Source organism: Gavialis gangeticus, unplaced genomic scaffold (assembly GCF_001723915.1).
Source record: "Gavialis gangeticus isolate Ggan-Ray unplaced genomic scaffold, GavGan_comp1, whole genome shotgun sequence".
Taxonomy (NCBI): Eukaryota; Metazoa; Chordata; order Crocodylia; family Gavialidae; genus Gavialis; species Gavialis gangeticus.
The window spans coordinates 86,047,410-86,061,897 of NW_017729022.1; the positions used below are offsets into that span (position 1 = coordinate 86,047,410).

Sequence of the window (14,488 nt, forward strand, 5' to 3'; positions counted from 1 at the left end):
ATTGAATAGAAGTTTTGTACAAGACCACAGATGTCTTACTTCAATCTCTGTCAGGCATTTACTGCTATGTAATAAGCACAGGGTCAGCTAGGTCCCTATTACCAAGAGAACGGTCAGTGACCGCTGTTTGGTTTCAGGTTCAAATGTGACCCAGCGTCACTGAAGCTATGTTTCTGCTGCCACCTGACCAAACCTAGGACTGCCACTGAGAAAAGAAAAACCTACCCACCCACTCCTGCTCCATCAGACCCCAGCTATGACATGGAGTAGGTAGCTCAGAAGGATCCTTTCACGCTCTCTGGAGGCAGGGAACCTGAGAGTGGTGCTGAGGAGCCCACACAGGACCCCTCTATGCCGCGTACTGCCTAATTGCCAGACTCAGATGGAACAGGATTGAACAGGCAAGACCCATTTCTTGCCAGTAGGTCCCTGGCTCTGCAGTGAGGCAGTATAGATAGACTTCCTTTTCTTGAACCATGTTGAGGAATTCCTCCCAAATGCTCCCTCCAATTCCATTAGTTCAGAGATCTACAAACCAGTCAAGAGTGTGTAGATAACACTTAACTGGGTCTTGGTAATTTTGATTTCAGACAACCTAAGTTTAATGTTAGTGCCACTTTCCAGTTTACTACATCTTTTGTTTTCAGACTGGAATAGGCTGACTTTCTGGATCACTGATATGCTTAATTATGACATTCTTAAGAAATCTGACTGGTCTTGCAAACCAGCAAAAACTTTTGACTAAACACCTTTCCTGCTTTTAACATTGAACTCTACAGTAGCACATTTTGAACAGTAAAAACTGTTCAAAACTGCTTGCTTGAGTTTTGCCAGGCTCCAGAGGTTGGGAATTCAGCTTCTCGTCATACAACTTCAGGGCAAAAGTTGACACTGCTTTGGAAAACCCTGGTTTATGGAAGGAGTCTCTTAAGATTATTGCCTGGACTCACTTGGTAATGCACAGGGATGTGCTGTAGATTACTTAGCATATGCTTAGATTAGGGTGGATATATTCATTTAGCTTTTTCAGGGGCATTCCCTCCAGTGCATACATCTCTTTTGCCTTAGGATTAGAGTCTTATTTCACAAACCTCTTAGGACTTCTTACTTGTTACATGTCAAAATATCATCAGTCGTAAACAAGCACTATTATGGGGATGACAGATCATCACAGTGGGAGCATTGTAAAGAAACTGATCTTCAAGAGGTAATGGTTCTAATCTCACCTGTGACGCATTTAGCTGGCTTCCCCAGGTGGAGAAAATGAGTATTATCATACGACAGACTAAATCAGGTCTTCTGAGCTTGGAGAGAGGAAGGTGTTAAGAAACAGACTTTCAGGCTGAGGGTGCTTACTTTATTCAGCATGCAGGTTTATGAAGGGTGATTGTGGACACCCTGAAGTGGGAGGTTGGAAATGTGAAACAAGGACAAGAGAAGACCTTCAGAGGCTCCAGAAATCCCAGATCTGCTTTGGAGCAAGTGATACTCCTGGCTCAGAGGTAACTGAAGGGGAATGTAGAACAAGGGAAGAGAGGGTTTGAGCAAGGGAGGGTCATGAAGGAAGGGTTTAGGTATAAAGGTCTTGTAGCAGGTTTGTGGGTTTGCTTAGCTCAAAAGCTTTTAAAACTTTGCAGGGTTTTTTTTATGTCCTGGGCACACTTGCCTCTCAGGGACCATTACCAACATAAATTGGCATCTAATAGCATAACTTGACATAGTCTATATGGAGTGCACTCACAGCCCTGAGTCTCATCTACCCCTGAGAAGGTGCCTCTGACTCACTGTTGCTTCCTCTACACTGTAGTCTTCCTTTTCTGCTTAACTCTGACTCCAGTTATGTGATGGTGCAGCTACTTCCAACCTCACAGCCTTGGGTCTCTTTCTAAATGCCAAGAAGGAGTCTGGCTCCTCCCTATCTCTCTCTTAGCTCCCTTCCCTGGGAGCCCTTTAGTTCCTGTGGCCAGCCAGTTATTTTTCTCTGCTGGCCAAGTCCTCCTAGGCAGCCTGTAATCACTTCCAACTGCTTGCAGCCAGACTATAGACCTTGCCAGTCTGCAGAGTGCTACAGCCAGAGGTGTGCAGCCTGGTGTAAGCCTCTGGTAGCCAGTCTGCTATAATGCTAAAGGGGAGGGTGTATTTTATAAATACTTGATAAACTGAACCCTGGGACAGGGAATGCCAGTTCAAGTGTTGTGGTCTGAGAATAAGTTATTAGGATAATCAGGAAGAACTGAAGAACCTGTTTGTGCAGGGTTGACTGAGACTGTAAAGGTAGGAAAATGAGGGGACTCCAATAACAATTCCTTTATGGGGTGGGGGAGGGGAATGGGGCAGGGACACAAATGTCATTCTCAAACTCAAAAGGCAAAATGTTTGTGGCTAAACTTTGAGCACTGCTGGATGGATTTACAGTAACTTGCCTTTCCTAGCCTCTTGGTTCCTTAGCACAAAGTTCTGGGTGCAGGATGCTCACAACATGGCAATGACAGGAGACTGGATGCTTTTTAACAGCAAGTAACTAATGGTGAGGTGCTTTAATTGATTCCTGTCTTCTCCTTCCCTTCAGTTTTCAGCAGCTCCTATATTATTTCTAAAGATCCTTTCTCTCTTTCTTTTTAAAGGTGGGGTGGGGGAACAGAAGAGCAGCCAGCAGTTGTAAATCTGTTTTATTGTGAAGTAATTGCTGCCAATACCTGAAATCTACCATTGTCAGTCTTGACAATGATTTGAGGAAGGAGGGAGTAGTGAGCTCTCCTGGTTAGCCAGAGGATCTGACTTTTGGCTGGGGGAATTTTTATTGCTGGTTAAAATTCTAAACGGGAGGTTGGGCAGACTTCACTAACTGTTTTCCTTTTGGAAAATGAGACAAAAATATGCCTAAAATAAAGATCAGAAGCTGAGACCCTAATTATGTCTCAGAAGAGCTGGCAGCATGAGAGAGCATCTTCCATTTTTTTTTCTAAGTTGAATTTGGAGAGTGTGAATTGGCTTAATTGCATCAGACCATGCTTAGCATGCATTTTGTGTGGGATGGGAACACTGCAATTCTATAGTGAGCATTTGACATCACAGTTTTTTAATCTCTTCAGATGTGCTGGGTAGAAGCCAGCAGTCCTGAGTAAAATAGTTTCATCAGGCTAGTACCAAAATTCAAAGGCACTTCAGTTTGTCACATTTCAAATAGTGGGGGAAAAAAATATTTGTAACTAAACAGCTGATGATGCATAAAGAATTCATGGACGTAGTTATTTTGGAACAAAAATGGAGAAATTTGTTCCTTGTTTGAATGGAATGTGAGATAAAATAACTTAGCAATGAAAGCTACAATGATCATTTCCCAGACTTGTTTTAAAAATAATTAAGAGGCTTATATATGTTAAGTATAAAACAGTGACCCCACTGGTGGCAGAGCACCTATTAGAACTGACCCTAGACTGAGGCAAAGCAAAAATCGAAGAGAGAAATTTCTAGTTTAAACTGGCTGAAATAATTGGGCGGGGTTTGTTTTTTGGTTTCTTTTTAATCTTTTAACTAGCTCTTTATTTTCTTGCTGGTTAAAGGTGCTGATGTGATACCAAGGTCCACATCCTAAGCACTTGGATGACTAACCCTGTTCATTTCAAAAGGTGTTAGATGTCCCTGTGCCTCAGGAACTTAACTTGGGAACCACACCACCTAAAGAGGGTAAGGGAAGATCTTCCTTCACATCCCTTCTCCAGTGAGTACTTGTGTGTTTAATCGGTAGGGCAAGGAAAAGTACTCCTACCCAAGAATAAGCTACTGTCTGATCAGAACCTTTATATGGGAATGAAGGTTCAAAACTCAAGCAAAGGAGGGACTTGAATTGGGGTGTTACTTGTAGCAGATGGGTGCTTTTAAAGCAGGCAACAGCTACTGGTTGCTTTAAAGGGGGTAGCAGTTACTTTTCCCCCGGAGGTTTCCTTTTGTGAAAAAGCATTGGAGTAGGTACAGAAGAGGATTCAGGGTTATGTATTATAGTGGGAGATGGCCATTTGCCTCAGAACACCATTCCTTCTGGTCTTCTCTGGACTACAGGGAATACACCTAGGACCTGCCTGTTTGGTATTGCCTATAGCATAGTTTGCAGTGCTGGTTTCTGTGCATCCTGTTCCTGGGCACCAGACTATTCCCATGCATTATATAAAGGGCCTGGGTCTCTCCCTCAGGGCTGTGGATTCTATTAGGTGATGAGGCACTAAAAGGTTGGTTACTGCAATAATCAGGGTTGTGCATAAGTCCACATGAGCATCTTTTTTTTTTATGATGCCTACCTGGATCTCATTCTCTATACAACAGAACCATTGCTTCTTCACAGCCCTGCCGGTGTGCCTCAGCCTTGGCCCCCTAGTCTTAGGGATGGGATGAGAGGGGAATTCAAGCTTCACAAACACATGTATGAGTTTGTGGGATGTCTTTTGCCAGCAGTCACTAGGAGTATTCAGCATTTGTTTTGCTACCACAGCAAAATCAGCAGCCCTGAGCAGGGAGACTAGGTTCCCTATAAAATGTGGGGGAAGAGCTGAGCACCTAAGAGATCCCGAAAAGCCAGCAAGCTGAGAAGGGAGCTGCCTAGGAACAAAGGGCTGAGGGAAGGCATGCGTCTTAAGCCCTGCTCTTTCAGAGAGTCAGACACTTAAGCTGTGAATTGCCTGAGGGCTGCTTTTCCATTTAGGGTTCACACCTCCAACCCTTCCTGAGAGCTGTGGGTTGCAGACTCCCTGATCCAACAAAAGAATTAAATCTTGGTGTTGATCTCTTGGACAGGTGCTGAACTTTTCTCCAAAAGGAGGAGCAATTCCTTCCACCTTCAATTGGGTGTTCTCCACACACCTACCAAACTGAACCCCATAGGCAATATAAGCATAGGAACACTAACGTAGGGGTTTTGACAGGCATGCCCAGAAGCAGATTCTTCTTGCGCCTACACACGATGTCCTATTTATAGTCTTGTCAGGCATCTGGTTCCACCCCCAATTAGTCATTTCAAGCATAGCTGCTACAGACCACCACCATCTTCCACAATAGCAAATTGCAACAATTATAGGGGCAGGCAGGAAAAGATAAACCTTGCACTTAAACTAATCTTTCTGACAGACTAGGTAGAACACTCCATTCCAAGGCACTGGGATGATAGTAAATCACTCATCTGACTACTCCTAAGATGAGCCACAGGACTTCCTTGTATTGAACTGGCAGCAGAAATCAATAAGTGTGCTTAAATTAGAGTATGTTCCTTAGAATATCCAGTCCTAACAAACTTCCAGTGACTGTGAATACTCCATGATCCTTTAAACTATTCCATTGGTTAATTATCCTTCTTTTTCTGTCTTATTTCTAGTCTGAATTAGTCTTGTCCTTAACTTCTAGCTGTTGATTCTTGTTAGCTCTTTGCTACATTGAAGAGCTCAACTTACCAAGTTTGTTTCCTATATCAATACTTATAGCCCAAACCAGTCTCTCTCTCTTCCCCTGTCCCACCCCACCACTTCCTCTTTGATAAGGCAAATGGACTGAGTCTTTCACAATGAGGCATGTCTTTCTAATCCTCTAATTATGGCTCTTTTTTGGACCCTCTTCGACTTATCTACCTCCTTCATTTATGGACACTATGTTCCAAGCCAAGCACATCCTTCAGGCCAGCTCTGAGTTTCTTAAGGTTTTTGGATAAAAAAGCACAGCATGTTTAACTTGTTAACATTTAAGGTCTCTGAAAAAAGCAGGGCCAGACAGAAGTCAAAGGCTGCTAAAGAGTCCAGGGTGAAAATCATGAAACTTGTACACGTTAAATTTTATTTCCACAAAAAAAGATTTTATATTCTTGGACAAATATGCTTGGTCTGAAGAACAGCTCTGGAATTGGGTTAAGTTGAATACAAATGCTAAACTTTGTCATATCCCAAACTGATATCAGCTTGATCTGTTACAAAACATGACATACAATGTAAAAGGGCCTCCTGTACGTTGGGGAAAGAGAAACTCCAGCATTAGTGCTGGAAGTGGGTTTACTGCGGTTACATGCCCCCCTGCACAGCTAGTCTTCTTGACTCGCTATGCCTAGGAAGAGGTGGCAGTTGAAGAGGAACACTCCTGCATGCCCCACACTGCTTCAGGGACAACCACCCCACCTTGTCTGCTCTCCTGTCCCTTACTGTGTGAAAGGAGAGCTCTGCCTCGCTTACAAGATTCGAGTTCTGCCTGCTTGACTTGCTTTGAGGCTGATCTAAAATCTCTCAAAGCCAATAGATTGGTGCAGATGTCAGGATCAGACCTTCACAGCATTACTGTCTGAGAGGCACCGTACTTATAAGCACTAATTAAAGTCGCATCTACTGCTGAGTGATCAGACCACCCATAATGAAGGAAATTTGCTCCAAACCAGAATCCAAACTGTGGAAAGGGCCACCACCCAAGGGATACATGAGAAGTAGAGGATAGTGGCTAATCCCCACCCTGCCTTGCAGCTAATTGTGCAAAGATTTCACTTCATTCCAGTGCTTGCGTATAGCTGGTAGAGGACCATTATTTTTGGTAGAACAAGATTCTGGCAAACTGCTGCTTATTACAGTAGAGAGGCCTTTTAAAAAAAAAAAAAAAAAAAAGCCTGGAATTCATAAGAGGCTAGGCACATCTACACAAGACATTTACAGTGGAGTTGCCTAACTGGCTCTGCAGTAGTCTTGGCATCTGCACATATAGCCATTAGGCTGCAGTAAACTGATTAACTCTACCATAGGTTAGTACTTGTAAACCTAAGTACTGTCCTGCAGCAGTGTTATTTAGTGCACAGCAATGCATGTGTAGACAGTGATAGGGCCAGCTGGGGCACAAGGGTGCTTCAGTGTCGGGGCTGCCTGCTGGCTAGCCCCGCACTCGAACACCCTCGTGCCTCAGCCAGCCCCTCCGCAGTGTGTCAAATCGGGTTGGAGGAGCTCCAGGCTGACACCTGACACCCTGCCAACCAGGGCTGCTCCAGCCTAGTTCAATGTGCTGCGGTTCCAGGCATATGTGCAAACACAGCGACCAGGGGCAGTAAACTCCAGTATAAACTGTGCTGGAGTTTGTCGTGCTAATGGCACATGTAAATGTGCCTGCTGACAGGTGACAAGGCCTCTTACCACCTGCTACTCCTGGTCACCCAGCCAACAGGCTACGACTGATTAGAAGTGGTGTGATCCTTTCAGGGAAAGGTGCATGTAGGGGTGGGTGCTAAGAGAACAAAATTATTTATTTTGTGGTTTGTGTTTGTTTTTTTGGGTGTCTCTTTGGGGGGGATGTTTTTTCCCCTTCTAACTCCTTCGCACTCCTTGGCAGGCATGCAGGCCTAGTATGACATGGCACTGCAACCCAACTTGACTGGAATACCAGCTCTGAGGATTGAAAGGTCTCTTCCCTCCTTGCCTTACTCCCCAGACAAACAGGTAGATTGGAAAGGGAGGAATGGCTTTACAATTCCAAAGGTGCAGCAGACTTGCATAGCTTAACACACCAGCTCCTCCATTGTACTTAGGAATGGAAAGGGACTACTGGCTCAGGCCACTTCCTGCCATGCAAGATTACTCCCTGCTAAATACAGATCCTAGATACTTCCTCACTCTGAGGGAGGGTGTTAGGAGGGCATTATGATGCAGACTGATGCTGTCTCCTACCTACTGAACTCTCCCATCTCCTTCTATGCAAGCCACTACAAAGAAAGTACTCAATCAGATGCTGGAACTTGAGCTAATGTATTCCAACCATACACTTTCCTCTGGACAGCACCACAGGCTTGACAGAGTTACTGGGCCAAATACGCTTCCTGCAAGAGACAAGGATGTGTGCGTCAAAGTAATAGAACCATATTACCAGCTATTGCCAGTAACAGAGCCCCAAACATGTAACCAAAGCTTTTGGAAGATTAATAGATGATTACTTATCTGCACACTTAGTTTCTACCTGCCTTTGCAATCTGGCCCAGAATGCCCAGTGGAAGGAGTGACCAGTAGCTGCCACCAATAGGCAGCTGTTTGGTGGCCTGAGCTTATCTAGGATTTGAACAGAGGCTGCTGTTCATGTGAAAATTAGCCACTTTTGTTGGCAATCTCTGCAGAGAAATGTCAACCATCTTGATAGGGGCTGAGGGACAAGTTGAGACATAGAAATGAAGAAACAGGAGAGAGATCCCTATAGTGCTAGGCTGGTACACCACATGCAAAGGAAAGAGTAATTCAAGACTTGGCTCCAACCCATAGAACAGAATATTGCTCTTTTGTGCTAAGTCCAATTCCACCAAAGCTCCTCATTCATGAACAAGACATGGGTCTCTATAGCCTGGAGAAAACCAGGATAACAAGTTCCTTAAGCAATCCAGGGAACTCTGAACTAAGCCTAACTTCCTGCATACTACCTTAGCACCCCTAAATGATACTTGTCCCACTAAGACTTCAGGAAGAACAAGCCTGGGCCAGAACAAGGGAAAGCAAGGGATAAGCTCCTCCACATTGCAGCTCTCGCAGGACTGCATAGCAGGAGCTGGAGCTTGGCTTTGTGTTAAAGCTTTACCAAGAAAGAAAAGACTTCTTGTAACTGTCACCTAACAGAACATGCAAACCCCTTCCAGTGCCTAGAACCCAATCCTTGGCCTTAGTGTGTCAAGTGAGAGGAAAGAGCCTGGTTCCCAATACAACCTTCCTAGGCAGATACCCTGAAGTCAAAGAAAGTGCAGGCAGGAAGTCTTTATCTGGGATTTGAATAGAGAGCAAAGTGGACTCCCCCTCCCTGCAGTTAAATTGTATGCCCAGCAAAGGCTGTATCTGACCTTAGGGCCCACTTCTTCTCTTGGGCACATGTTGCTGGGAGCTAGAAGTAACCCGACTAGCACATGATGAAGTGTTGTGACAAAATCTAGCAACAAGTCATTTGGGTGGTTCCAAGACCCAGGATGGCTTATGGTTTTACCAGAGGTAGACTGCAGATCTGCAGTCCTAAGAGCAATCCTTTGCCTAATCTAATATCTCTCATTTCCTGTTTAAGTTTCACCTAGGGGGAATTTTCACAGTTAGATTCCTTTTTTTTTTTTTTTTTGAGAGAGAGACCTTAATACCTGCCTCTGTCAGTCCCCTCCCCCTCATCACAGCCAGGGCTAAAGAACTGAAGCTTTCCAGTTCTGCAAAACCTGGGAAGGCTGCTGAGGCAGTGAGCTCTTGGCTGCTACAGCCAAACCAAAAATAGCGCTGGCTGTTCTGGAGAGCCTTTTGGAAAGAGGATTGGATTTAGGGTTATTGCTGAGGATCAAATGGACAAGGGGAGTAGGGGGAAAATTAGGAGGAAGACTTCTTTTGTTAAAAGACCCAGAAACCAAGATGAGGACAGTCTACAGTTCCTGAGCGTGGTTGGTGTTCTGGCTTTATGGTCCTTGCACTGCCTCCACCCTCACCCTTCCAAATGAAAAGAGCAGAAATCGATTGCCCTCTCAGTCGATTGCTATTCCTCAGCATAGCAGGGGAAGAAGAGGTAGTGACCCCAGTTCCTAAGGATGCCATTTTAGAAGCAGTGCTGCTTGGGCAGGGAGGGCACCGACCCTCTGACAGATAGCCAGAAGATCCATTCCTGTGTCTTTGCTCAACCTCGGTACCATTTCAGAGCCTAACATTACAGCAGACATGCAATGTCCTTGTCTCTCAGTTTATAAGCTGAAGCTACTTCCAGTGGTGCTACAAAGCAAGGCTGTTGGCCCTTGGGGCTGGCAGCCAGCTGAAAAGGCGTTTTCAGACAATTAAAGGAAGGAATAACACCGTTCTTGGCACTGCACAAAGTCACTGTGGTTATACAGGTTTTCCTATGAGGAGACCTGCTACAGCTTCTGTTGCTGGACAGCCACAGGATGAAGCTGAGGATGGCATGATACAACATTGCAGCTCCATGAGGGACTCAGCATATGGCCACTGAAATCCTCTGTGCTATTTCCAGATAAAAGGCTGCATGTGTTAAGTCTCTGGACAAAGAAGGCTACTTAACATCCACAGGCACATTTTGAGGACAGTGGTAACAAATGGCTAAATTCTGCCCTGAGCAGAGGACTGGCAGTGTGTACCAAGCACCATGAAAGACCCACTCAAGCCTCTGAGCAGGGTATGTCTCATGCACTAGCCAATGCTCTTCTGCACAGGGGAGGAAGCACTTCACCATAAAATGTGTGGCATGGATGAGGGTTGCCTAGTCCTCACCTTAGATGCATAGAAGAGAAGGAAGAGGGTTCAGGTAACTACAGTTCCACAGACACAGGGGCTGGGACGGTCCAGCTAGATGGACCCTGCCCACGTGAGGGTCAAGTCCACTGCAACAACAACAGCAGTTTAAATATAGCTCTGCAAGGGTTTGGAACCCTGCTAGCAGCTATTAGGACTGCAAAATAATTGACAACACAAGGGGATGTTTGACGTCAAGCCCACAGGGACCTGGAAACTTTCTTGAGCTCTGCTAGAAGATCTCCCAGTTTCTTCCCCTTTCCCTTCTGCTCCGGTGCTAAACTGATGATCAGATTTCTGCCATGCCTGCTTCACTCCTAACTCCAGCTCTCCTTCTCCAAAGCAAGTTTCACTGCTTCATTCACATCCTGCACCACATAAGAGGCTTCCACCAAGCTGGGATCAAAGCAGAAGTCCCGGTGCCCATGGAACACTGTGTCCCTCACACACATGTTTGAAACAGGAGGCATGTCTCTGTGATGACGGTAGACCCCAGTGCAGACCAGAATAGACTTGCAGCTCTCCATCAAGACATTACTATCATTCCCAAGGTTGAAGTCCTTTTGAGGACCTGCTGCCACCACGCTCCCCCGCACGCCAGCTTGGGCCTGGGTCTGGCGTGCAGCTTTGAGGTAGCTGTTGTAGAGATTTGCACCATAGATGTCCGACATAGGATTATCCCTGTGCAAGGCAAATCAGAGGAGAGGGAAACTGAAGGTATTACATGCTTTGTATGGGAGTGGACAGGCTGAGATTGTACTAGCACAAAGTGCACATGTATAGGAGCTTGTACAGAACTACCAGAATCAAACCAGTGGTCTATCCAATGCAGCATCCCCACTGTGTAGGTCAAAGGAGGAAACCCCCGAGCACCAAGCTGCATCTGGCCAATTGCAAAGTGTTCTTCTTTGTCCCCCTTTATGCACCCAAAGCTTGATTAGCTTTGTCTAACATGCCTGGAATGCTAACGCTGGCTTAATGCTGCTACACTGATTTAAAATCCAGCCACACTATGTAGATGGCAATGACTTTCCCAGGATGACCATGCCATTTTCTGTCATGGATGTGCATGAAACAGGGAAATAGTGATCCTTAAAATTAATGAAAAAAATCAGAGCAGCAATTAGAATGGGAAGTTCCAGAGGTGCTTCAGGGACTCTAGGGTTTTTCTGATTTTTTTAAATAAACAAGCAAAAAAAAAAATAGTCTCTTACCCAACAGCATAGAGCCTGCGGATGGGAGACTCCCACCCCTGCTTCTCTGCCTGCTGCTTGATCAGATACTCAGCATAGTGGTAGGTGACAATGCTGGGTTTGCCGATCAGGGCTTCGTACTTCAGCTCCCTTCCAGTCACTTTCCTGTAGATGTTCTCCAGGCACAAAAGAAATGTGCCATGGCCAAACCTGCCCAAGAAGAAATCATCATTTCCATTACTCTACCCTCCATCACATGGCATAAAAATTTTGTTATGGAATATGCATGACCATGATTGACTTAGCAGCAGCACCAGAGGATATATGCATATTGAGACACCAGAACAAGACTTTGTATTTGTCAGCTTCTAAAGTAATTTCAAGGCCTGTCCCAGTGACGGTGCTATCCACTCAGCTATCCTACATCTCGGTATTGCCAAAACCAAGGAAAAGGCCTTCTAGTCATATTGGAAAAGATGTAGGTCAGGTCCCAAAGAAAGACTACTAACAGGAGAGCCACACATGGTAGGCTAAAATGACTCGAACAAAATATGCTTTTCACCTTGGCATCTTGGCTTCTGCCATCCACAGGAGGTCCATGTTACAGGCAAGGACAGGTATATGGGGGTATGGCACGGCACTCAGTTCTGCCCCAGGGTTCCCATTGCTCAGGAGGACATCAATAATCAGCTGCAAGTTCGTCTCCCATCGGACTGGCTCCCCAAACAGAACCACCCCTGGGATGTTTGGAAGAGATGTGGAAAATACTAGTTGCCCAGCTACTGAACAAACAGCAAAAACATGCTCTCCATCACCACATATTACTTTCAGAAAGTGAGACACAAACGTGGTATACCATCTTGTCCAAATGAGCTGCCTTGGTATTCCAGTACTAAGAGGCTGTCCCAGCTGGATTGCCTACACAATGAACAGAAATAGCAACCCCCACACAAATGAAGACTCACTTACCTTCTATGGTAGGGAAGTCTGTAGTTGTAGGAGGCTGCCAGAAAACAAGGAGGGCTAGATTAGTAATCTAAAACTAATCCTTTTGACAAACTGCTTCCTTCTGGATTGACATGAAGGGTTAATAAAGGGGCAGGCCAAGGCTTTCCAAGCAAGGAGTGTTCTTATTTTTCCTTAGATACATGCACAAGACTTGCTGAAAATCAGGCCTCAGAGCACAAAATTGCTAGTTACTGTTAAATCCCAGCTGGAGTTACTGTAAGGCATAGTGAAGAAATGCACATGAGATTGGAGGAAAGAAGAGGTTGAAAGCTACTGTAGCTCTAGGCTCTTCCAGCAGCATTCACAATAGAGAATAGCACAGGGGTGCCAGCTGCCAGAACACTTGGTCGCAATCTCCATCTTCCCCAGCATAAGTTCCCCTTGAATGGTACAGGAAGGCTAGCTCGCAGCTATTTTACCCAAAAGTGTAATGTAACATGTCAGTGTTACCACCCCAGATCACCCTCTCTCACAGCTAACTGATACTTACCAGCTCCTTTGGCCTACGGCTTTGATCTACCATGTCCAGCAAGGGGTATGCTTTCCTCAATGCCTCTATGGTGATCACATTCTGGAATCCCAGGCTATTTCAGGCAGTCAAGGAAATGGAAGTGTCTTTTTACAGATGAAAGGGATGATTCAGAGCAAATACCCAAGGGAGTTATGAGCACAGGCCCAGTGACTTTTAGTGGGACTTATGATTTCTGACTTGGTACCACGCATGTCCACACTTGCATTAATGCACCTTTTCTAATGCATGTTTATTTAGTACCTCCAATAATGGAGTGATAAAACACTTCAGAATACCATAAATGTATGCCCTGTAGTTTGTAAAATCCCAAGGCGAGAGAGAGAAGCAGAATCCTGCATCTCAGATGCAAAAGCTGGAGATCTGCAAATTCAGACCTCCTGCTCAGCCCAGCCCCTGATGCCAGCCCACATTTCTTTATCCGTCCTTCATCGCCCAGCGGGCTTAGAGCAGAGGTGGGCAAAAAACGGCCCATGGGCTGCATCCGGCCCGCGGGGCCCCTAAAAAAGGTAGACAATTAATATGCATCTGCTCCTGGCTGCCTGTCAAAGATGATAGAAGCCAGGGGCAGTAGGACCCAAGGGAAGCTGACAGCCAGACCCAGCAGCAAGGCCCCCTTAGCCCTGCCCCACCCCCACTTCCAGCTCCCCACAATCAGAAGACTGCCTAGCAGAAGCTTCTGGCTTGGGACCACGAAGCTGTTTCCATCTCTTTCCACCAGAGAGGGAAATGCAGATAAGACGGGGGTGGGGCAGCAGGGGAGGACCACAGGCAATAGCCCCAGGGGCTGGCCAGGCCAGCTCTGCCGAGTCCTGTGGTCGCGGCCCTGCGGCCAGGAACCACATGGTACTGGAGCACCGTGGCAGTGGGCAGGAAAGCGGTGAAAGAAGCAGCAGGTGGGGAGGCATAGCAGCGAACGGGCGCACAGAAGCATAATGACAGCTGGGAAGGAGCTCAGGGCCTGCACTGGTGTCCCAGGGCCAGCACCATTGGGGGCCCAGGGCGGGGTGGCAGGAGCATGGCGCCCGGGCTGGCAGGGTTCTATGGAGCCACACTGGGCTGTGCCAGCAAGGAGAGGGAGAATCCAGGTCAGCTCCATAGAGCCCCTGCCAGCCCAGGCCCCATACCCCTGCCAACCTGCTCTGGGCCCTGCCAGTGCTCGCCTCAGGACACCAGCACAGGCACTGTGCTCTCATGTAGCTGTCACTGCGCTCCTGCACGCCTGCTCACCACCACTCCCCCCTGCCTGTAGCTGACATTTCCCTGCTTTTCTGTCCACCCACCACTCCAACACCACGTGGCTCCCAGCTGCATTGTTGAACCGGACCGCAGAAGCACAGGGCTCATGCCAGTACTCCAGGCCCAGGAACAGGAAGGGGGTGTGCATGTACATGCATGCACATCTGTGCAATGACTGGGGGGAAGGACAGACAGAGACAAAGAGAGCAGTGAGGGAGTGACAGAGTGTGTGTGTGTGATGAGTCCCACACACACACCCCGCCATACATATG

The 14,488-nt window shown here is 46.4% G+C and overlaps 1 protein-coding gene across 1 annotated transcript in view; it reads right to left on the bottom strand.

The window, feature by feature from the left end:
- Positions 1-9,320: 9,320 nt before the first annotated feature.
- Positions 9,321-14,488, bottom strand: part of CECR5 (cat eye syndrome chromosome region, candidate 5) — a 14,723-nt gene continuing 9,555 nt past the window's right edge. Inside the window, exons 4-8 of the mRNA XM_019515549.1 lie at positions 12,939-13,032; positions 12,410-12,443; positions 12,003-12,177; positions 11,462-11,650; positions 9,321-10,928 (exon numbers count right to left, since the gene is read on the bottom strand). Of these exons, the coding sequence (XP_019371094.1) occupies positions 10,565-10,928; positions 11,462-11,650; positions 12,003-12,177; positions 12,410-12,443; positions 12,939-13,032 (856 nt within the window). The 3' untranslated portion in view covers positions 9,321-10,564. The remainder of the gene's footprint in view (positions 10,929-11,461; positions 11,651-12,002; positions 12,178-12,409; positions 12,444-12,938; positions 13,033-14,488) is intronic.